Below are 23768 nucleotides of genomic sequence, written 5' to 3'. Positions count from 1 at the left end.
TCTTTTAGGTAATTTGTCGAGTTGTGATATTAAGCGAACAACGCCCTTTTTTTCTTTTTAGGGGCAATCAGATATCCCTTCAAGAATGAAAAAAGGGATAAAAGTACGGGAAAAGTAATGCGTCACTACATATCTCTTATTCTTTCCTTCTCTACAAAGGCTGAAGTTGCCAAGAGCTTGGATAAACTAATCGAGGTATGGACTCGTCAGCTTTACTCAAATGGAGAATATTGGGGAGGTTGTATTTATGAAAGGGGTTGATGATGAAACTTTCGTCCTATGGTTGATGTTAGTTGACTGGGTTCTGTTTTTTTTATAGTCGCCACACTAGAGGCTTGAGAATCTTGTTGACTTGCGTGGAGGGCTACAACTTGGGTCGTTGTATAGATGTGAAGATATCGTGCGATGCTTGACCTCTGATTTCGATCTCAAATTCGCACTTATCGCATGTAAGTTCTCCTCTATCACTCGATTGGAGAAGGTCAATCACAGTCTAACACGTCCAGCATGCGCTATCTCGTCTCGTTCTTCTTCGCCTTTCTCTCTTTCCTCCCTGTCTTTACTCAAGCATGCCTCGTTTACTACGCAACCTCCCCTTTCGATAACGATAAACCGTTTGTAGGGAAGATAATCGATAATGGGATTGAAACGTGCTCGATCAATATGACGTATAATGAACATTGGAGATGGCAGGCGCTGGAGAATGAAAAGGATTGGGAGAGGGAGGAGTGGGCTGTGAGTTTCTTTTCTTGTTTTAACCTTTTGGATTTCGGGTTGGGAGTTTGGGGTGGGAGGGCTTGGAGATGATTAGGAGAGGAAATATGGAGCAGGAGGGACGGAGCAGGAGGGACGGTGGAGATGGTAAAATTGGAAAGGACGAGAAAGATCGGGAGGATAACGCTGACATGTACGAACGAATAGTGGAAACCCTGGCATTTCACATGCACGAAGAAATTATGGCAGGGGAAAATGAAGGGGAATAATACGGTACATCTTCCTCTTCTCTCACTCCACCCACATATTTTCAAAACGAAATTCGCTAATACCCAGGAAACAGGACCGCACATATGCAGCAGAACTGGGCGTCGGTCTCCGCGGTGTAACATACCATGCACATGGCGAGAAATTCTGGTTTAATCCGGATACGGTGGAAGATGTGGCGGGCGAAAGATGGGTTTATAGCAAGAAGTTGTGGTGTGCTGGGAAATAGGGTGGGGATGTACGGGGTAAGGTTATTGGGGTGGTCTGATGGGTCGCTTGCGGCGAGAGTGTGAGGAAAATATGGGATATTGAGGGAAATACTGAGTTTCTCTACTTTGATCTAGAGTGAAGATATCACGGGTGTGCAAGGAGTGAAGGGCATAAATTCTTTCTTTATCGGTTGTCGAATTTATGAAATGTTTTTCCATAATTTCAAAATCCATGAATTTTTATAATATGGGCGATTCTATTCAAGTTTTACGCTCTTATTGTCTAAATTACATTGAGTAGCTTGGTCATGCTTTGAATTGAAGCAATAGACATTATAGGAACTTTTCTGTAATCGGCCTTGAAGTCATCGTATGAGTCTATGTAACCGTGGCTCATGTATACGCGAAAATTGCTAATGATTCTTCTGCTCATGTTTTGCGGAGCAAATGCACAAATGCCACATTCTTCTATATCGAAGCGATTCTAATTTAAGCGGATTATCTAGAGAACACTCCTTCTTTCATTCAATCGTACTTGAACTTTCCCTCCCGTACCCACTGAGCCAGAACTTCCTCATCTGCATCCCGTTGTTTCAATTTTTTCCCACCACATCTGCCCCCAAGTCGCCCATCTCCGCTGTTCAAAAGCCGCCTCATTTTTCTGCTCTTGGGCGTATTTAAACCATTTAACCGGACCATACATCAATTCATCAAAGGCTTCCTCATTTTCTGCTTGTTTCTGACGCTTTATAACCTTTTCTTCTAATTCCGAGCTGGGGGCAAGTTCAGCGAGTTCGACCTCATAACTTAATGACCCACGAAGAGCGATGAATTGTTCCATGTCGTGCAATATTCGGTCAATGGTAGTGCCTGGACGTACATTGTTCATATCCAAGCGCTGTAGGCAGCGCTTATGAGGTATTTTTGGCTCACTGGATCCCCAATCACAATCACGGAAGATTATCTTTAGGTGCGTGATTTTGGGGCAGATCTCAGCGAACCTTTGCCATACATTGATAGAGGGATTTATCAGTCCCAGCAAGTCGTATGCGTCGATTCCCTACAAAATCATGTTAATTCGGTGCTAGTATCAAGCGAATCTGCAGCTCAGCCAAAACTGAATGGTGATCTACTAACAAGATTTTTGACTGGAAGTAGTAAGTCTTTGTGGAGTCGCGAAACATACGTGAGACGATCCTCCTCATGTACTCGATTCATTGCCTGCCGGTCAAAGCAGTCATTTAATTCGAGTACGTCACGTTCATAGTCGATCCAAGCGAAGAAGTCGAGCGCCCTTTCGCCCGTGCTATATGCATCTGGATGTCTGAAAATGGTATATCTTCTCAAACAAGCTGCTAGCGATTCTCGGCATACTTGAAAGAGGAAAGGGGTGTTGGGAAAAGTGGGCGAAGAAAGCACAACGTCAGGGGTTGAGTCATGGTCGACAGCCCAATCCCAAATCATATCACGAACCTCTTGAGGAAGCTTGGGAAATCGATGGAATACTGGTTCCTCTGTCGCAAAAATATACCTGTATGGATTGTCGATTTCGGTTTCTGGAGATGGGCCTGGATCATTCATTTTGCCTTCTACACAATTAACCATTAGTGCATTGTCAAACAATGAAAAGTGTATGAAATTACTTACCCGTAATACTCGCAACATCATTCAACTCCATCTTGACTTAAGTTTGAGATGTTGGAAGAAAGTTTGTGGGGGTGACATCTTAGGGAGATGTGAAGGTGTGGGGGTTAGAAGGCAGTCTAGTTTAGTGCCATTACTGAAGTTGGGGAAGAACAACTAGTGCACTTGCCTTATTCGTGTCAGGGCACATGATTTGATTTCTCATTTCAGATATGGGAAATTCCTCTGCTTATTCGATTTCTCGCTATATCATGGTCAAGTTCAATAAGGGTCAGAACTATGGACCGCATGTTGAGCTGGGAAGAACCATCAAGTGGTTCTCCAGTCTCTGGTAGGATTGCAAGTTAGCATTATGCAATATTGATTGAGTATCAAAAGGCTACTCAACGTAGCAGATTTGTGAGCTTGCACATATTTCGTTCTCACTCTTTATGTCACATCTCTCTGGTACTTCTCACAGAAGCCAACATAACACCAAAAGCATAGTATCTTTCCAAACTTCACTTCACTTCTACTTCACTCTTCTCTTTAGCAGCCCCACAAAATACTTCAGACGACAGTCATTCTCTCCCCTCTTCTGCCCCACCAAAAGGATACACCCCAAAATCATATCATAACCAAAAACTCCAAAAGATTAACCAGTCGGTACGGTACGCACAACTTGAATTAATCGAATTCACAACTGAATCCTTGAAGAGACAAAGTCTTCGGACGTGAAGCAGAGGTCCCGTTTGAGGGGATGTGAAAGACCCAATGTGCTGTACCACTGAGCCATCTGGACATTGTCTCTTGTTGAAGGTGGTTGCACTTTTTGGGTATGCATAGATGGACGGCTAGGTGAATTATGATTTGAGAAGATGAGCAGGGTAAGAATGAGGATCATTTGCTATTTGGTCCCCGGACAAGATTCGAGAGATGAAGTGAATGATTGTCAAGTGACAGTTGAATCTTTTGATATCAATGCGCCACGAATCCACAGCAATCTCCTCAAGAAGAAGGTAAGTGAATGTTCACTATACGCTCAGGTATCAAACCCCTCACTTCACCTTACTCGCACTCACCAGATAATCGACTTCACATATTACTCCGATTCTACAAAATCCGAGTGAATACCACCATCCAATCCAATCTCACGATCTTCCAATGGCTGTACCGAACAAGCGAAGCTGGTTTCTATTTAAACCGCACCACAAAGCTCTTCTCAAAGATTCTTCTACCTCCATCTCGAAGCTCGAGAACTTTATCAAAGTCTCCATACCTACCTACTCTTTGTCCAGCAAGCTCTCAAATTCAAAAAAATAATCACCACCACTTCCCAACACCCCATCACAAAAATGTCAACCACCCTCTACCCGCCCGTGACCGCCCCCTCAACCGACCAACAATTTCTCATCTCCGCCGGTGTCCGCATCCTCGAATCCCAATACCACACTCTCGATTTCTCACCTGAATTCCTCTCTATCTACGGCCGACCAACCCTCGTCTACCGTCCATGGGAACGTCTCTGGTCGATCCCCTGCACCCACATTCTCGAAGCCATCACACCACGCTATCCCGCTCACACCGCCGTATTTCTCAAATTCGCGGCGTACAAAGATCGGTATCTGGAGTTTTGCTTGGAGGTGGATAACTATTATGGATGGTTGAGAATGAATAGGGACCAGAAGGGCAAGGAAAATGGGAATTCAAGGGAGGGAGAGAATAGTGAGAAAGAGAGCGCGACGGTTATTGGGAGGGCGGAGATGGAGGCCGCGTGGTGTAAGCTTTTGATAGGCATGTTTGATGAAATGAGGTCGAAGAGGGATGTGATGAGACGTTTTGTGGGTATGAGGAGTAGGCTTGGCGAGGAGAGAATTCTTATGACAATCAAGGAGGTAGAAGCGGACATGAAGGAAGTATTGAGGTTCGCGGTGGAACAGGTATGTGCTTTTTGCTTTTCATCTATTTGCTATTCCATGAACGAAGATGAAAAAAGAAAGATTTGTAAAGTGGGCGACTAATCTTCTTGGCGCACCAGAGATTCAGCAAAGAAGTCGAGAAATACTGGGCTAGAAAGTGGAAGATCTACGGATATCGATGTCCAGAATTGGATGTTAAGGTATGTTCTCCCCATCTTTCAAACTTCACACTCCCCATCATCTATTAGTCCCGCCCCCCTCACTAATCCCCACCTCCCCTATCTAGTGCATAACCGACTGGTCCATCGAAGCGCCCTTCCAAAAATCCCTCTTAAAACCCAACGACATGAACAACAACGATTACATCGAGACCGACGACGAGATCACCAACGAAAAATACACCCCAAGCGGCGAAAACATCGACTCGGGTGTATCTCTACACAGTGCCGAATCTTCCCAAACGCAGATGATCCAAGAACCCACACCAAAAATGAGTCAGGAGCCAGAGCAAGAACAATTACAAGAAGAAAATGTAGAAGAAGACGAAGAAGCCGTACTAGAGAAACCTGATCCGTCATTAAACACAAAGCAAAACTTAAAGCAGGAGATGCGTGGAGAAGATTCAGATACGATGCACGGCCGATTAGCGTTCAGGAATTAGATCCCGAGAACTGGGAATCAGAAAGCTGGGAAGAAAGGCAAATGTTGGGAAAGGAAATAAAAGGGTCGTTGAAATAAGTGTCAAGTGCGCAGTAGAGTTGAGTTGTTGCTTGTGGATGTGGATGCGGATGCGAATGTGGTATTGGGCTATGGATGAGCATGGATAACATGTATGCAGATAGGATACTTAGTTACCTCGCTTCCTCGGAAGACATCTATTACTGGATAAGGATAAATATAATGCGAATGAATACCTTTGTCTTTGATTCAGATATATATCCGGATTATCACTTCTTGACTTATCATCTTCCCCCTCCCCTTCCCCTTCCTTCATTCCATTCCATCCCATCTCCCCCGCTGCTCAGTTACTCTCACAACAAGGAAAATCATTTGCGAGTATTATTACTCACACAACAATCATCCCCACAAAGATGAATAGATAGATATAAAGTGTATTTCCTGATTCGCATTCCTAAGCTATGTACTCCTCCTTACCCTGTTCCCCATTCCCTGCTACCTCATCCTACCTAATCTCCCAGCTCCATCCTGTCCAACCAACCAACCAACCATAACACCCCCTCAATATCCCCAACCCAATCCAACCGCCTTCCATCCACCATGCACCACAGAAGGAGAAACAAAAGAAAGCGAGAAGAGAAGAATACATGAGTTGTAAATACATGCTAAGTTTATAAAATCCGCCTCATCCCATCCCAATCCATCCCAATCCCCACAAAACGCCTTAGACCAAAACAGAATATCCCTCAAACACCATTCCATGATGCAACCGCGAAAATGAAAAGAAAAAACAACCAATCGATGAAAACACGCCACCTATCCAATCCCATCAATGATATTGGTCCATGCACCATGATTCCCTTCCATTTATCTACCTTCCAGTTACTGCACCAAAAACACCGTCCGGGTAGCAAGCAAGCAAAGCAAGTAGTGAGCAAGTGAGCCTCCTTCACTGATACAATTGGTCCCATCCATTCATCCGTTTATACTCCCGCGCAAGGATAAGAAGGAGAGAGAGGAAAGAAAAGGAAATCAAACAGAATTATTCCCATCTCCCTTCAATCTCCACCGCCTTTGCTCCTGCTACTCTCCTTGCGCTCCCACTTCCTGCACCATAAAGCATCTCCATCAACTTCCCCTTTTGCGTTTCCCTAACCTTTCCTAGATATCCGCTCGCATCTTCTAGACCTTGAATTTGCTCTTCGACTCGAATGGTGCTGCTATTTGTCCTTACGAGCGGACTGACCAACTTTTTCCTCAGATAATCTAGATTTGCTCGTAACGTTAACAATTTGCCGTTATGATCGAGAAGGACAGATTTGTTTTGAATAGTCTTAGAACGGATGTTGGCGAGAAGCTTTTTATTCTTCTCGAATTTGTGAAGGGTACTGGAGGAGGGACCGAGAAGTTTGGTCCAGAGTGAAGAGAGAAGTTTATCTTCGTCCATTTCTTGGGTATCTAGCTCACGGGATGCGCTACGAGATAATGCTTTAAATTGATGATCGATCTTTTCGAAGATGGCAAAGAGATGAAGAGCATGGTTGAGCTCGGAACTAATAGCATCTTCAAGCACTGATAGGAACTCGTTAAATGTTCTTTGAAGTGTTTGACGTGTTCTTTGAGGCGATGACATGCCGAATATATTCGTTGCGACAACGCCAATTTTGGTCGGTGTTCCAGTAGGAGTTTCGAAAACTCCTACTCGGCTAAGAAGTGTGTGTATATTATCAAAGGCCGAATTAAGGGGAGAAGGCGGCAGATGATTTAGTTGAGCAAGTTCTCGTTTTGCCCAATCCATAACGATCAAGATACTAGATATGTCAGATGATTTCAAGCAACAGAAGTAGAAAGTATTACCCATCCACATCTCCGTCAACATTAGCAAAGAATCTGGTTAACTCAACAGACAAAGTTTTGAGGGTTTCACTCAGTTCATCGAGTTCCGCAACAATGACAGGCGCAGACGTCATATTTGTTGAGCGTACGCTCTCACCAAGATCCCAGACCGCAATACCAGTCTGCTGTATATCGCCGATTTGTTGAATCCCATTTTCTGAATAGAATATTAGAGGTTCAAAAGCTCTTGCAAGTCCCGCGACCTTAATAAGATCCGGGACTGGTGGTAGTTGTGAAGGTTGAAATAGTGTTCGTAATGTCAAGATGGAAATAATCGCTATCACAAGCGCACTGCATACGGAAGCCCATGAACTCATGATCTTCTCAAACTTTAAACTCATAGATGAAAATGCAGCTTCAAACGGCTCTGTACGATGTTGTACTTCGGTTTTAAATGCGAATCGAATAACTTTTTATACATCAGCATATGAACCAATACATTTACTCCAAGTTTCATACAGTTGTTGGGGTTCTCCATCGAAGGTACCAAAGCGCCTTCGTGGCCATCCTCCTGTTTAACTACCGCGCCAAACGTCTTTCCAAAATCTTCATTTCCCGAAGGATATGGACCTGGTGAGGGGCTTCTCTTCTTTTCCGGTGATATTGAACCGGTTGGTAATCTGGTTCTTACAGCCGCGGCAAGCGTCGGATCAGATCCACCTCCCTCATCAGCACTCTCATATTCCGGACTGCTTTCTCTAGAAAGTTCCCTGTGCCTCTTTCCCAATATATTACTATGCCGATTCCAAAAGCCGCTGCTTCGGTTGCCGTTTTCCTCCCGTCTCCATGCTGGCGGACTGTAGCCACCTCTGGATACCGAGTCTCTTAGGTCGTCCTCCGAGTCCGTGTCGCTGCGGAAGCCCGAATGCTGGGAAGGATAACCAAAACGGCGAGGTGGGTTGTGATCTATCTCTATGTTTCCTTGTTCGAAGTCCTGCAGAGATGCGTTTAACGAGGGGTGGTCGTCGAACATTCCTTCTAGCTCCTCTATCGTAGTGCCCATGATTTCTATTATTCTTCACGATGTCTGTTGATGCGCTCCAAGTTGGTATGGGAAGGGCTTTAGTCTGGATGAGATAAAGATATGCGAACGATATGATTATGACAATCAAGAAGGTACTAGGTGCGATATTTAGGTTGATCAGTGTAAAATGGACTTGGTTTTGGATAGTAAATATGGACATATCAATCCAAAAACACGTCTGCCTTGAGTAGCTGTTTACAGTCGCGTAAACTTTGTGAATTTATGACTTTAATTCATACAAGTATGCGACTGTTATTCTTTTCGATATATGAATGCGCGAATGATGGATTGAAAGTTATGTTGGTTTTATCTGGATGTGACTGAACTGATAGCGATGCGATAATGGATAAGTGGGTGGGTTGGAAGAAGAGAATCGCGGATATGATACTAAAGTGGGCTTGGTGGTAATGGGTGGTGGGTGGGGAGTGGGTAGTGGGTAGTCGACTGGACTGGTAGACTGGTACTTGGTGTGTGTACGGGACACGGGATGGAGGGAAAGAGGTATAGTGCACGGTATTTTGGTGGGGTTATGTCTTTTTCCAAAGGCCCATCGCGCATTCGTGTTTAAAGTGATTGGGGGAGAGAAGAGAGAAGAGAGAAGAGAGAGGGGAGAGAGGAAAGAAGACGAATAGTAGTAATGTGAGTATGGTATGAGTAGGTAGTAGGTAGGAGGATACTTCTCTTCGTACAGCAAGCACTAGATTCGACTCCAGTAGTATAATTGGTCTCTAAATAGAAACAAGTACAGAAGTACTGGTGGCAGGTGCAAACTAAAATCATATTCAATCCATTCAATCCATTCTACCTACGCGTACTATTTGGAACTAATTCATTCTTCACAATGTCTTTTATTGATTGGCTTTGAAATAGAACATAATAGGTGAGTGTATACAGTATATGACAGAAATCTCAATATACCTGGATCTTTCCTTACCTTGGTAGGTATCTAATAGATTTTATATGGATATTCTTCATCTGCCGATTCTAGCCACTCCCATTCTGATAAATCTCATAAAATATACATACACATACGTATGAAGAAATAGCCTTGAATTTATAATTCGTTCCCTTTGATTTTATCTAAGTTAATTCTACTCCAGGCTTCTTCATCTAGCTGTACACCACCTCCACCACTACCACTACCACTACTGCAATCAGAACACTGACTTGTCGACTTCTCCCTCTCCCTCTCCCTCTCCCTCTCCAACATCTCCCTCCCCTCTCTTCCATCTCTTCCAACTTCCCCCCTCATCATTCCCCTGCTACCCAATCCAAATCTTGCTGCGTTGTCCATCCTTCATCCCTGTTTAGCTCAATCCCAGTATTGGTATGTGTTTCAGGGATACATCTCTTGTCATCTCAGTCAATGATTGGCCGAGATGACCAAATGATGCAGGGAGAGCATCATGTACTACTTGTACTGCGTGGCTGGACCAATCATGCTGCTAGCTCTTTCCATTTCAAGATATAGGACTAATGCAATGGCTTTAGACGATTGGATATGGTGACGTGAGAGATGGAATGAAAGAAAGAGGAAGATCGGGCGATCAAAGCATTTGTCTGAAGGAGGTCTTCGACTTCCCTTGCTTGGATTTTACTTTACTCTACTCCGTAAAAAAGAAGTGCTAAGGAAGGAAGTATAAAATTGTTACATTAACCAGCCACCGAATTATGCTTTTGAAATGTGGTGAAACAATCAGAGAAAATGTTAATCTACAAGTAGAACTTTTTAAATACGTCACATTCTTTAAACGCCCTTCTTTTTGAAGATACGAGAGAGCAGATACAGATGCATGAACAGACTTTGCTTTGTAGAACATCAAAATTGCCATTTCATGCATGATGTTGTGCCTATCTAAAATGCTACCTATTCGCTATGCTAATTACAAGATATACTACAGTTGGTTTTCCCAAGGCTTTTTTTTCTCTTGATCCTCCATCCCTTGCTCGCTATCCCTCAAACCCTTGAATTTCGTAGGTATCGTATCATTCTGAATGACCGTATCAATGAAATGAGATTTGCGTCTTCTCCCAGTGCTCACACGTTCGTATGCAATTTATGTAAAAGTAACAAGACTCATCATCTTCCACCAGCCATTACACTTCTGTAGTATCCCAAACTTAGATCGATAGTGTGCTTCAAGTATCTGTCTTCTGTGAGGGGCAGTCTCAAAACCTTCGGTAAATCCACATTCTGTTTGACGTGGTTAGTACTTGTCAAAAGAGGGGGCCACCAGAATGTTCTTACCTCGCCCTTTTTCTCCATATCCACCACCGCCTTCGCCACTAGTCCACTAATAGTTTCAATTGCCACTGTCTCCATAAAAGCGGGGTGGCGCGATTCATCCACGACAGCCGGTAACCCTGCCAACAATCTGTCCAATACCGCAAGGTCGAGTTCTTGGCTCTTCTTCTGGAATTCAAGTAAAGTGAGGAAGTCCTGATAGATCTCGCCTCCAAGATGCCACTCCAAGATAGCATCCTCCTTGCCCGCAAAGCTGGCAAGGATATTACGAAGTGTAGCATAGTCGAACTCGATAACTGCCTTTGGGGCAACTTCCTTTGCAAACGTGCGGTGAGCTTCTTCAAACAATCCGGCTTTAGTCAAAAATTCGACTTCGCTTAATGGATCCTTCCTGACACTTCGAGTATATAATGCTTTGGCCTCCCATATCCATGATGCTGGAATTTTATAATGCTGTACCAAAGTGATGAAGCTCTGGCTATCTTCAGATCCGATCTTCCCAGCATGTCGAGCAAGATGATCTTGGATGGATTTTGCGCGAGCGTTGGTCGACGACAAGTGAAGCAGAACAAATACTGCATCGAGCCAATATCCTTCATTGTTGAGCTGAGAAGCAAAAGCCAAGGTAGTCTGGTCTTTCTTCTCCTCGGCAGTGCCTTGGTAATCCAATGCACCAAAAGAAGTTATGGCCCGACTCAATTGCCACGAAAGTCGCATATCCAAGGGCGATAGCTGTGCATTCTCAGGTCGTAGAATAGCCTCGAGGTCGGCGTTGTCGTAGGTATACAACTTCAATAGACCCCAAAGAAGATCCTCGCGCTCATGAAGCTGGTCGTCTTGCCATAGCTTAGGAATCTTCTGTTCGACGTACCAAGCGTGAGGTCTGGATGTCTCCTTTTCTGCCATTTCTTTGTCAAAGATCTTGACTGCAACATCGAATTCCTCATTTGCCTTGATTGCATACCACAATCTCATGCCAAATGCTTGCCGCCAATCGAGCCCGAAACGTTTCGAAATAATGAAGTCTTCAATACGATCTTCCATATGAGGTGCTTTGTTGCCTTCACAGTAACAGACATTTCCAGCAAGGAGTTCGTAAAGAGCACGGATTGGCTGACTAAACTCGGAGAGAGCTTTTGTGTTTCGCCACTGTAATAACTGCTCGCGCATATCTTTCTTGAGACTTTCCTTGCCACCAATCATTGCAACAAGTGTAGCCAAATGGAAGTTCTTACCATTGATAAGATGTCCACACGCCTCTGGGATCTTGTGACCGGACAACGAGGCGATCGCTTTCTCTTCATGAGATCTAGCCATTGCAACATGTTGAGACGATGCCTGTGCAACTAGATTTTGCCAAAATGTAGACAATTTATCCTTGCGTAGGCGCTGAACTGCATTTTCAATGTGATTTAGTTCTTGGGGAATTTCAATATGGTCAAAAAGAATGCTGGCCAGTTCCCAGACAAGCTTTTCATGAGCTACTGATGGATCTCGAACATTTCGTTCATCGAAGAAGTCTAGGAAGGAATATGTCTCTGGCAATGATGCGTAAGGAACACCATCGTAATTCTCGATGACCGTCAAAGATTGGTGCTTCTTAAGTGCATCCGCTGAAGACTCATTAGAAAATTTAGCGAACCGGATATTACTGGCTTCGGCAATGCCGCTCTTTTGAATCGTGAGTAGACCATCCTTTTCACGAGCTCGACGCGATTTGGTGAATGGTTTGGAATCGGCAGACGCGGCATACACCAAGGTTCCATCTGGGCCCCAGCTTGGTTTGACAGAGTCGTGAAACGCACGATCCTCTTCTGGCATGTCAGATTCGTCATCACCAATTTTGGATTTCTTGTTAAAGGGTTTCTGTAGACATAATTTCTTAGCATTGTATTACATAAATATTAGATACATGAGTGGACGCAGCGAACGGTCCCATTAATTATCACCATCTCACAAGAATGTTTAGCAAGGAAAACCAACCTCAAAATTATCGCCCCTCTTGTAGTTAGAAGCCTTGATAGGACTTGCGACCTTTCCAAACAAGTCGTTGTGAACATCCATAAACGACGCAAACCCATTTGTGTTTGAAAAGCCCTTGTTAGTTGTTGGAACTTCAGTTTGTGCCAAGACAGACTGCTTTTCATTTCCGTGAACATCGATAAGACTTTTCAAAACAGCACGATCCTGTTTCTTGGGGCTGGCAGTTGCTCTCAATGTAGCCGCCCAGTCATTTGCAGCTGGGAATCGGAGTTTGGATGGAGTGTCCAGTTTTTGCGCTCTTGCTCTAGCTCTCAGAATTGCACCAGGTGTCCCAAATTCAACCGTATCATCTTCATCTTGCGAGTCCTCCATTTGCTCCGCGGTGTTGCCAGTTTCTGGAAAAGAGCCCGCCATCTCTTGATCCACGACACTGACAGATTCATCGTCCTCGTAGACGTCGTCTTGGTCAATTGGTTCCTCGACGCCGCTTTCTGACTGTGAACCCACGGAGCGATTATCTAAAAAAGACTCCTGGTTTTGAACAAATGTGCTATCCGCGACTTCCTCATCTGAGTAAACCTCCTCGTCATCGAATGCGCCTGGAAGAATCTTTTTCTTCCTAAATTCGAATGTATCCTCAGGGTCTGACTCTGTTTGTGTCAAATCCATATCAGACGCAAAGGACTCATCGAAGTATTGAGGGGTGGCCTTTGGTGTACGAGTTCGCGGAGTTGGTGTATCTGGAGGAGCAGTAAGTGTACTATTGCCAAAGTCGTCACCATCTTCTTCTTCGACCTCCATATCGTCGTCCTCCTCATCTCCATAATCAAGTTCATAAACCGTGTAATGTGCAACATTGAACACCCAAGTTCCATCGTCCGTATTGTAACTCACGAATTCGGTATCCTCTACTGTCTTTAACTTCTTGATATGTTTCTTCAAGCGTGCATCATCAACTCCTCTCTTAGAGGTATTGCGAGGCCATGAATTAAAGAGGGTAATTGTAGATGGAACATTAAGTCCAGACCCGACTTGAGGTTTTTGGACAGGTGAGTTGTCTGGATAAACTTCCGCACGTCTAGTTTCAAGAATAACGATCCTGTCAAAGATGTCATCAAGATTGATGCCATTGAGATTGACGACATCGCCGAATTGAATGTAGCCAACGCCCTCACGGCCGACTGTAAATTTATGTACCTTTCCACGTTCGGCGCGAGTCATGTTTTCAATTTCTTCCCTTGAAGGTGTCATCCAGTATTCGCCGAGGGAGGTATCACGAGGAGATTTGGGAGACTTGGACTGCTTCTCATTGACGATGGCGAGTTGCTGGTTCTTATTGACTTCTGTCATCTCAGGTGAGGTAAGATCAGGGCTTTGCACAGAATTGTTTCTAACCGGGTGTAATGGGCTGGCAGATGCAGTTCCGTTGGAATTAGCAGTGCCGTTGGCCGAACCATTAGGGATACCGTTGACGCTACCATTAACACTGGCGTTAGGTGACGATGCTGGTGTCTCGAAAGTGACCTGCTTCTTAATAATTGACTTGTTAGGAGATTCGGCAGGATGATCTGGGGTGGCAGGGTTCTTGAAAAGATCGGAGCGGACATTGCGGTTGATAATAAGCTTCTTGAAGCTTCCACCGCTTGCATAGTTTGTGCTAGTGCTAGACGAGAATGCCCCTGGTGCTAGAATGCTATCATCGCTGTGGAAACTGCGACGAATGCTATTACTAGACATACTCTTGCTTAATGCTCGGTTGCCACTCAGTAAGCTGCTGCTGAACATCGAAGGAGTACTTCCTGCAGTCGAGGCACTTCCTGGGGTGTAAGATAAACCGAAACCTCCACGGAGAGATTTGCTAGGAGTACTGAATCGCGAAGATCCAGATGCATTTAACTTGTACAACGGAAGAGCAGCTGCCTTCTTCTGTCTATTAGCACTTGATAACGGGGTTGCGAGAGGCCCAGGGTTCTGAAGACGTTCTGTGATATTCTTATCCTTGTCAGCAAACATAGACTGAGTGCCATAAGCTTTAGAATCATTGAGACTAGTGCTGAGAGATTGAGGGCCTTGTCCCTGTTGTGATGTGTTGAAGATGGAACCCGTTCCAAAGATGGAACCTTGGGGTTGAGCAGGTTGTTGCTGCTGCTGCTGGCCAAGTGTTGACGAACCAAACAAATTGGACTGCTGCTGGGTCCCAGTGTTACCAAACAAGCTCGTCCCTTGTTGTTGCTGAGACTGACCGAACAATCCGCCAGGCTTCTGCTGGTTGGCATTGTTTCCGAGGCTAGCACCAAAGAGGCCGGTGTTTTGCTGGGGTTGATTGTTTTGATTTGAAGCACCAAAACCACCACCACCACCGAATAAGCTGCTTGTGCCAGTGTTGGTTTGAGCTGCAGGCTGGCCGAAGAGACCGCCTGTAGCAGCGGGTTTAGCACCGAAAAGACTGCTTCCTGTGTTGGCATTATTTGCACCACCAAAAGGACTGTTGTTTGTAGCTGCTGGTTGCGAACCAAATAATCCTCCGGTATTTGAAGCTGCGGGTTGCGCGCCAAAGAGGCCAGTGGTAGCTGGCTTTTGTTGAGTATTTCCAAAAAGACCTCCACCAGTGTTGGTGTTAGTAGATCCAAAACCGCCTCCGAAAGCATTGGTTGTAGCTGGTTGTTGCTGAGCGGCGCCACCAAATCCAGTTGTTGTGTTCTGCTGCTGTTGAGTATTTCCAAAGAGACCCCCTCCAGTATTTGTATTGGTCGCTCCAAATCCACCCCCCGTTGAGCCAAAGCCTCCGGTGGTGGCTGCTGGTTGCGTGTTGCCAAAGCTGAAGGCAGGTTTTGCGGCAGCGGCGTTGTTGTTGTTATTGCCAAAGAGACCTCCTCCAGTGTTGGTATTGGTCGATCCAAAGCCACCAGCTGTCGAGCCAAATCCTCCAGTACTCTGATTGTTGGTAGTCGATCCAAATAATCCACCGCCAGTCTGTGCTTGTGGTTGAGCGCCAAAGAGCCCACCAGTCGCGGGTTTCGCGGCACCAAAGAGTCCACCGCCAGCTGTAGCGGTATTCGAACCAAAACCTGTGCTAGCTGGTTGACTTGTACCAAAACCCGTTCCTGTTGATCCGCCGCCAAACATGGTTGAACCTGTTGTGGCGTTGTTTGTAGAACCGAAACCTCCAGTTTGAGCTTGGTTGGAACTACCAAATCCGCCGAAGTTTGTGTTTGTGCCAAATGCACCACCTTGGTTTTGATTATATCTCAAACCCTTGGTGTAATCGGCCAATCGTAGTTCCTCGGGTGTAAAGTTCTTGTAAGGTTGTTGAAAGGATATGCTTTGGTAGGCGTTCTGCATAGAGGAGTTTGGCTCCTTCTCGACAAATGCTGTGAAAGGAACAGCTTGGGTGCCTTCACACTGGGTACTAGCAGCAGCTCCTCCAAATCCAGTTCCTGCAGTGCTTCCAAATCCGGAACCTCCTCCAAAAGCTGAAGGCGTGCTCGTAGCAGGAGTAGATCCAAAGCCACCAGTTTTGTTTCCAAACAGTCCACCTCCAGTATTGGTAGCACCAAATCCGGTTGTGGGTGCAGCGCTACTTCCAAATCCACCACCGCCAAATGCACTAGTCGTTCCCGTCGCAGCACCACCTCCAAACATACTACCACCTGTTGTTGCAGCTGTACTTCCAAATCCAGTAGTTGCTGGCTTTGCTCCAAACCCTCCGAAACCTGTGAAGAATGTCAGTAACCCACCATCAATCCAGATGTGAAAGAGTGAAAAGGAAATTGCTGGAACGTGTAGTTTGAAAGAAACTTGGTTTCATGGTTAAGATAGCTCGCTGTTGATTTAAATTGGATGATTCGAGAGCAAGAGCGAATGCGACAAGAATGCGATCCAAGGTAAAACAAGCTATCAAGCTAAACAAAACCACCCAGAAAGTTAGAGCATCGGAGCATCGACATACCAGTACTGCCACCAGTATTACCACCAAAGCCTGAAGAGGTTCCACCACCTCCAAACATACCACCACCTGTGTTGTTATTTGCACCAAAGCCGGTGTTATTGGGAGCAGGTGCACCGAAAACTATTGCAAGAGACGATTCGAGTAAGTAATGAGTTCAACGGGATCGCAGCACCCCCTCAGTCCTTCCCGACGCCCAGCGAATTATATGTAAGGAAATGTTGAAGGGTTGACCTACCTGAGCCGGTATTGTTGTTTGGAGTTGAGCTACCAAAACCTGCAAATCCCGCCGGTTTATTTTGTTGGCCGAAGCCACTACCAAATCCTCCTCCCCCGAACGACATCTTGATTGATTATCGACAGTAGGCGAAGCGGATCTGAATCGCTGCTAGATGTAGCAGATTGCGAAACTGAAAAGTCGCTCTCTTTGTGGAGAGACGAGGTTGATCACAATCGCAGAAAAGGCGAACGCGCAAAAATGGAGAAATTGCGATTAGGATCGGGAAAGTGTCGCATACATTAGAAATTGTAAAGAGAGTGTCAAAAAGATCATCAATAACAAAGAGTTTGGATGATGTGTGGTAGAAGAATTGAAGTTGGATTTGAAAGTCCGAAATTGTTTTGGTGATAGATTGGAGAATTTGTAGGAGAACGCGCTTTAATTGTAATGGTCGTTGGAAGAAAGTTCGGCTAGGGGAGGGAAGGGAACATGGGCCTCGAAAGTCAATGAGAAGAGCTTTTGAGATTGAGAACCTTTACCTAGATAATTCTGATTCAACCAATTAAATTCATGAAAATACCATTTGAACCAGTGAATGAAGCAGATATCGAGAAAACCTTGGAGAGGTACTGTTGCCTTGGGTAAATATTGTGTTATTATTGGTATGAGTACGGTACGTGCTGGGTAGTACAGCTGGTATTTGAGCGGATGACTAATGATATCTCGATATGAAGGCATTATGATACAGTTGACTCTAGGTGTTGTATGGCTAGCCCTGGAGCCACCTACCACAGATAAGAAATCCATGTTAGGCTTTCTTTGATATGACTCTTCTTTGTACCCGAGGAAGAATTTCTACGATATGATTTGATACTTGGAGGCTCATAGCTAAAAGGTTCCTGTTCGTATACAATCCGTACAATCCTTATCTTACATTCAAACCCTCTTTATTGATAAAATGTTTTTAATTAGAATTCTGAATAATATCTTGATCTTTTTGGTGGTGTTGTAGTTTACTAATAATTGAATTTTTTTGGTCAATTAGGGATCGGGGGGAATGTTTATTTTTTTGAGAGTTTGAGAGTATTTGGTTTTGTTTTTGGTGAGAGTATTTCAATGATATATATTATTTTTTCAATTATTATTTATTGAAAAACTAATTAGTGTATTTGAAAGAGTTCAATTGATATTATGATATGAATTGATTTTAAATTGATTGGAGTTGTAGTAATGGTGTAATTCAATTAGAAAGATTTTTTTTGAAACTAGGTAAGTTATTTTCAATTATTTCAAAGTATTTTTATTAATAATAAAAATAGTATTAATTGAATTATTTTATTAAATTGAATATATTAATAGCTTTTTCAATAGTATTAGTAGTGTTGGGATTATGTTATCGATGGTAATTGAATTATTTTTCAATTTGAAATTCAAAATGTTTTAAGTTTAAGGCATTTAAATTCAAAATAAGAGTTTAAGAGTATTCAATCTTTTCGAAATCAATAATCTTAATCTTTTAAAAAGAATTGAGGTATATGATGGGAATTAGATTAATTAGGAGATTTTCAGAATATATATATTATTATTAGAAATAGTGGTGGTGGTGGATTTCGAAGGGGGTGGGTGTTTAATTTATTGAAATGTTATTATTTAAAAATACTATTTTTAATTTTCAAAGTTGTATTTGTATATAATCCAATAGAGTTATAATAATAAAAATTATATCAAAATAATGAGAAAAATCAGTTTTATATATTGAATTTGTATTAAAATGATATGATTGTTGAATGATTTAATAATATTAATTAAAAAATCGGAAAAAGCTGAATTGTTATTATTTATATCAAAACCGGAACCAAATTGTTTCAGACCTTTCGGTGAACCCTCAGGAGGCTTATGCCTCGAAATCAAGGCCTAAATTATGTAATCACCGTGGGTCTGAGGATGAGATAATACAATCCATACAATTGTATGTACACGATCACCTGATGCTGTGCGCGTGACCAGCGTTCGATTTCAATACCTACCCACCTGCCTAGTAGGTGCTACCTTTCGTCTTGTGAAAGCTTTCTTCTCTCTCTCTTCTCTCTCTTGACTATGACTACCTAGTAGGTATGGAATGGTTCTCCGTACATTAAGTAACTCGGCCCCAACTCTATGCATTCACGTTTCCGACCTCGAGCTGTCTAGTCCTTTATATCTCATACTTGGCATACCTACCACCAGTTCACCCACTTACATCTTCATGATTAGCTAGAGAGGGAGGGATACGTCAATTGATGCTCTAGTACGAAGCACAGTTCCAACTTCCATGCGACCGTGATGACTAATCACACCCATTTTCGAGTGCAGCACTCATTCGACGCGTTCAGATGCCATTTTCTCCAAAAGCTTAACGCGTCGATTCTTCGAAACAGTAGTACCACCTTGCACCACCTTGCACCCTACACTTCCAATCCCCAATCAACCCATCATAATCACTCACATCAAATCGCTCCGTCCCACTTCACCACCCTGTCCGACAAAATTATAATAATAGCTTTCCTTCCCAGCCACTAACAACGACCCGTCTTCTCCAGACTTACTTGATACACGTTATTTTACAATTAATAGCCACTTTTTTCTCAATTGCTCCCACTTTGCGCGCACTGTGTTTTAAATAAATAAAAAAGTGTTCGATGGCATCAACAAGTCAACCGCATTCTTCTTTCCCCGCGCGTCCTTTCAATAACATACGCAATCCTCCCACCACAACAGCTTTTGCTCAATCACAACCCGCTCTGGCTTTGAGGCAGAAAGAAAGGTTATCGAAGGATACCCAAGCGCAAGCTCCCGCCCCGGCCATGGCCCCGCCGGCTAATGCTCAAATGAACATTTTAAGTGATGAACAGAGGGAAGAGATCAATGAAGCTGTATGTTTACACATATCCCACGAAACACCATGCGCAAGACGACACAATCCCATCACGAGTCGCGCGCATCGCATCAACCCCTCCTCCTCAACCCACATCAAAACAATGCGCTAACAAACCCCTCAGTTCGTTCTCTTCGACAACGACAAGGACCAAAGAATCGACTACCACGAATTCAAAGTCGCCCTCAAAGCCCTCGGTTTCGATCTGCCCAAACCCGAAATCCTCACTCTCTTAACCACGCACGGCATACCTCCCGAAACCGCAGCGCGCAACGGCATACGCGATCCCAATATTCCTCCCGGGCGTCTGCTACTCACTCTCCAAGCCTTCCAGACCATCGCCGGGAATCTGATAGCGGCGCGCGATCCTCGCGACGAGATACTGCGAGCGTTTGCTCTATTCGATACCGACGACAAAGGCATGATAACCCTTGAAGATTTACGGCGAGTAGCGCACGAACTAGGCGAGGGACTAGAAGAAGACGAGCTGCGAGCGATGATAGAGGAATTCGATTTAGAGGGCAAAGGCGGAGTAGGGAGAGAAGAGTTTATTCAAATATGTATGGGATGAATGAAAACCCCCAAACTCAATATATCATCTCATCCTCATCAAGGTCTCGGGTCACCCGTTGGATTACCACCTTCCCCCAGCCTCTGGAAGCAGTCCACCGATTTGTTCCATCGTTTCATCGAAAACAAAATCATCCCGGCCAATTCGAAGTACTGGAGCAGAAGGATAGGAGATAGAGACCTGTTTTGATTACAGTATGACGTTTTTGTCTTTAGTTTTCCGTGTATATCACATCGTTATACCATCAATCATATCAAGGAGTAAAGCAAGGAGTGTAGGCGTCGGTTTGGGTTACAGAGAGGCCAAGGTATTGCACTACCTTCATGCGAGTAGGTATGCATAATTACAGTACATTTCCAGGATACCACATCCACACCACGAGAAAGACATTCGTGATCTCACTTTGAAAACACACACCTGCCAGTCGAAGAATTTGTCCAGAAGTCGCGTCGAATGGGATCAGGTATTACTCAGCATTGCACCAGATCAGCGAACAGCACTCTTCAATTTATCACACATATTCACACTCCATAACTCAATCTACTCTAACTACACCGTCCTACTAAAGCTGAAGCCTTGCAATATCCCCAAATCATTATCCTCTTCTTTCCATCCAAACCGAACCCAAATTGCATATCAAGTTATCTCATCACACAATGCACTCAAAAATCTTTCGAAGAAAAAAAGATTGATTGCAAAGAAGGATGGTAACAATAGAAGAATGTAGAAAAGCCACCTCGCGCCTATAAAGCAAAGGGCCATGCGTAAACCAATCCAAGGCTTCCGAATAATTTCCATATCGAAGTGCAAAGCTTTATACTTTCCCTTTTCCGCTCTTCCAACAATGCCATTTATCACTCCTTATCTACCTCCCAACTACCATTTAAAATTGTATCAAATCTCCACCCTGTCCGTTCTGTCCCTGCTGAGGCCTGGGGCCGAATGGATTGCTCGATTGGTTAAATCCGTTTGCGCCGCCATTCATACCAGCTGGTCCAGTTGCGGCTGGCACTTGTCGACCAAATGGACTGCTGCCGAACGCGCCAGCAGCATTGTTTTGATATGTGGGTTGTGGCATACCGGTGAATTGGGTTTGGAGGAATGGATTGTGGCCAGTTTGTTGTTCGTGGATACGTCCTAAGCCAGCACCCGCACTGTTAACAAAGGTTCCTGGTGCAGTATGCTGAGCTGGGATTCTAAGGTTTCCTGTATTTCCAAAAGTGTCCATTCCATCTCCGCTAGATAGAAGCGCATTGAGCTTAGCTTCATGTTCGGATACTTCTCTTTGGGGTGGTTGTGGCGAGAATGAAGGAGAAGGACTGAAGGACGGAGTGTTGCTGAATGACGACGTATTGTTGTATTGGCCCAAAGTCTTTTGCTCTTGAAGAGTAGCGAGGGTTGGTTTGGATGCAGCGGAACTGGTTTGAGGGCGCGCAAATGATGATGCAAATGGATTGTTGGATCCAGTAGGCATTGGTTGTAAGGATTGGAGTGGTTGGCTCGGGTTTGTGGCCCAGGGGTTGTTTGTTCCGGCGGGGGCAATTGGCTCTAGGTGTTGTTGTTGTTGCTGCTGAGGTTGCTGCTGTTGCTGTTGCGAGAACTGGTCATATGGATTAAATCCAGTGGGCTGTTGTTGAAACGGTTGTTGTTGTTGCTGCTGTGATGCGTAAGGATCAAAGCCCGTTTGCTGCATGGAGAATCCAGGTTGATAGCCAGTAGGTTGATAGCCAGTAGGTTGCGTGTTTTGGAAATTTGTGTAGGGATTCAAATATCCCGTAGGCTGTGTTTGCAAATCAATGGGATTTCCTGACCAATCGACGGCTCCTTGTTGCTGGTACCCTCCATTGAAACCAGTGTTTTGCGATAATTGGATTGGATCATCATCAAAGAGCGAATGCGCATTCTGCTCTTCTAATTCACGTCTGCGCAACTCTTCTTCCTCTTGACTGAGCTTGAGAGCTTTAGCTAGATCATCGTCGTCTGGTTCACCGCCACCTTGCCTACTCTCGCGCTTCTTGCGATCCTCTTCCTCTTGGTATTTACTAGCCTCGATAGCCAATCTATATTCTGCGTCCTCTTCGTCGGCGCGCTGCGCTCGGTGTGGTCGTTGTCGTCGTGGCTGTGCATCTGAAGGTTCGGAAAACTCATCCAGGCCAGTGACTCTAGATTTCCAGTTTTTGCGATCAGCGCGCTCAGCTCGAAGTCTATCCTCATCTAAGATCAAAGATGTTAATTCTTTGGCGGAGACCCGAACTAAGAACATAGTTAGCAGGCTTCCTTCGTCTCATCATGAAAATGCAAACCATTTTGGCCAACATCTCTCCCATCCTCATCAATATACTGGAACTCTCTCAAAGTCTTGATAATATAGAGGTTCTTTCTTGCCCATGTCACTACCAACTCGGAACCTTCGTGCAGACAGTAATCTAACACTTTCAAGGCCTTCAAAACGTGTCTCCAATTCTTGCCCTTGTCATTCAAGCGCTTGTCGATCATATCCATTATCTGATAAAATGTTTCCGCCCTGTGATGCTCGTGTCAGTTCTGTTCACAATGGCAAGTGATAGAGGTACGCACGAATTGAAGGTTAGTTGGGCAATTTCAGCCATGTCAGATCCAACCGGACCCCATGGGTCATTACTCGTAGCTATCATTCATCAATAAAAGAGCTGGAAGTTTGGCAAAAAGATCATACCATTCCGAACTTTGATTTGCACATTGTTATATCCTTTCGTGATGTTCTTGACGCTTCGTACGACTTTCGACATGTTGGCGACCTGATCTCTCCTGAGTTCAACACCAGATTAATTGTAATGTCTGAATTGCGATCCAAGATTCGGTAGCTATCCAGCTACGATGCGACACCTAAGAAAGCCAATCGCGAATCGCGTTTGTATGGAAAGGCGACGACGGCGTAATGATGAATGATGTTGTGAGGTATGGCGTCGTAAGTGATCACTATGTAATCGCTTGATATGGTAATTTCCGATGTTAATGAATGAAGACCCGGCGCTGTATGTACCTAGTAGTAAAGGCTAGGCTATGCTTCGGTTGGCCCCGCACTTTCCAGTTCCTGATCAAAGGGAATGAATGAATATGAATGTGTGAGAATTGATTAAAAAGGGTGATGTTTTGATTTTGAGGTTGAAGGTGTCTTTTTCCTGGAACGGTTGTTTGAGACGGTTAGATATGTAGAAATTAAGCATATGAAATTCAGGTAGATAGGTAGTGTAGTGTCGGTTCAGGTTGCGACAATTTCCAGGTAGTGGCTAGAAAAGTTGAAAGTTGCAACTTGCAACTTGCAGGTCCTCCGGCAAGCGGTGCAGTATGACGATTAGCGGGAACAACCCCATGGCCCAGAAAAGTCACCATCCGTCCAATACAATCATGTGACACGTATTCAGAGTTCATGTCAGGTACATACGAGCTATCATTGGGCTTCACTCACTGGGGACATTTGTTAGATAGATAATGGCTTTCAGATTCGGAATGTTTTGGTTTATTTGGGGTTATTTTGGTATCGACTAACAAGCCCCCTTTTTCTCCAATCAACCAACTG

General features: G+C 44.3%; 7 protein-coding genes across 7 annotated transcripts; 3 read left to right on the top strand and 4 right to left on the bottom strand.

The window, feature by feature from the left end:
* The first annotated feature begins 104 nt into the window (after nucleotides 1-104).
* Nucleotides 105-1468, top strand: EAE98_009142 (uncharacterized protein). The gene is made up of 4 exons (XM_038956763.1): nucleotides 105-449; nucleotides 507-735; nucleotides 922-987; nucleotides 1058-1468. Exons 2-4 carry the CDS (start codon nucleotides 508-510, stop codon nucleotides 1208-1210), a joined length of 447 nt encoding a protein of 148 aa, XP_038806829.1. The 5' UTR covers nucleotides 105-449; nucleotide 507; the 3' UTR covers nucleotides 1211-1468.
* A 296-nt stretch (nucleotides 1469-1764) lies between these two features.
* EAE98_009141 (uncharacterized protein) lies at nucleotides 1765-2868 on the bottom strand (the record flags this gene model as incomplete). The annotated part of the gene is made up of 3 exons (XM_038956762.1): nucleotides 1765-2250; nucleotides 2328-2779; nucleotides 2838-2868. 3 exons carry the CDS (start codon nucleotides 2866-2868, stop codon nucleotides 1765-1767), a joined length of 969 nt encoding a protein of 322 aa, XP_038806828.1.
* Nucleotides 2869-4168: 1300 nt separating this feature from the next.
* On the top strand, nucleotides 4169-5393 carry EAE98_009140 (uncharacterized protein; the record flags this gene model as incomplete). The annotated part of the gene is made up of 3 exons (XM_038956761.1): nucleotides 4169-4753; nucleotides 4852-4932; nucleotides 5019-5393. 3 exons carry the CDS (start codon nucleotides 4169-4171, stop codon nucleotides 5391-5393), a joined length of 1041 nt encoding a protein of 346 aa, XP_038806827.1.
* A 1059-nt stretch (nucleotides 5394-6452) lies between these two features.
* On the bottom strand, nucleotides 6453-8309 carry EAE98_009139 (uncharacterized protein; the record flags this gene model as incomplete). The annotated part of the gene is made up of 3 exons (XM_038956760.1): nucleotides 6453-7221; nucleotides 7268-7715; nucleotides 7766-8309. The coding sequence occupies 3 exons, from the start codon at nucleotides 8307-8309 to the stop codon at nucleotides 6453-6455; spliced, it is 1761 nt and encodes a 586-aa protein (XP_038806826.1).
* A 2101-nt stretch (nucleotides 8310-10410) lies between these two features.
* EAE98_009138 (uncharacterized protein) lies at nucleotides 10411-16848 on the bottom strand (the record flags this gene model as incomplete). Its single annotated transcript, XM_038956759.1, has 5 exons — nucleotides 10411-10524; nucleotides 10579-12441; nucleotides 12559-16271; nucleotides 16508-16627; nucleotides 16743-16848. 5 exons carry the CDS (start codon nucleotides 16846-16848, stop codon nucleotides 10411-10413), a joined length of 5916 nt encoding a protein of 1971 aa, XP_038806825.1.
* A 2554-nt stretch (nucleotides 16849-19402) lies between these two features.
* EAE98_009137 (uncharacterized protein) lies at nucleotides 19403-20398 on the top strand (the record flags this gene model as incomplete). The annotated part of the gene is made up of 3 exons (XM_038956758.1): nucleotides 19403-19636; nucleotides 19763-20198; nucleotides 20253-20398. The coding sequence occupies 3 exons, from the start codon at nucleotides 19403-19405 to the stop codon at nucleotides 20396-20398; spliced, it is 816 nt and encodes a 271-aa protein (XP_038806824.1).
* A 694-nt stretch (nucleotides 20399-21092) lies between these two features.
* EAE98_009136 (uncharacterized protein) lies at nucleotides 21093-22977 on the bottom strand (the record flags this gene model as incomplete). The annotated part of the gene is made up of 4 exons (XM_038956757.1): nucleotides 21093-22462; nucleotides 22513-22733; nucleotides 22787-22856; nucleotides 22905-22977. 4 exons carry the CDS (start codon nucleotides 22975-22977, stop codon nucleotides 21093-21095), a joined length of 1734 nt encoding a protein of 577 aa, XP_038806823.1.
* Nucleotides 22978-23768: the final 791 nt, after the last annotated feature.

This window comes from Botrytis deweyae (genome assembly GCF_014898535.1).
Source record: "Botrytis deweyae strain B1 chromosome Unknown BDEW_026, whole genome shotgun sequence".
Classification (NCBI taxonomy): Eukaryota; Fungi; Ascomycota; class Leotiomycetes; order Helotiales; family Sclerotiniaceae; genus Botrytis; species Botrytis deweyae.
Note: the sequence above shows the minus strand (reverse complement) of the source record. Positions and strands in the feature narration are given on the sequence as shown.

What these genes read in the sequence shown, in the direction of transcription:
- EAE98_009142 (XM_038956763.1), top strand. Translation starts at nt 508, where the DNA reads ATGCGCTATCTCGTCTCGTTCTTCTTCGCCTTTCTCTCTTTCCTCCCT. An exon ending in GGGAGAGGGAGGAGTGGGCT is followed by an intron (nt 736 to 921) that starts GTGAGTTTCTTT and finishes ACGAACGAATAG; the next exon opens with TGGAAACCCTGGCATTTCAC. An exon ending in AAATGAAGGGGAATAATACG is followed by an intron (nt 988 to 1,057) that starts GTACATCTTCCT and finishes CCCAGGAAACAG; the next exon opens with GACCGCACATATGCAGCAGA.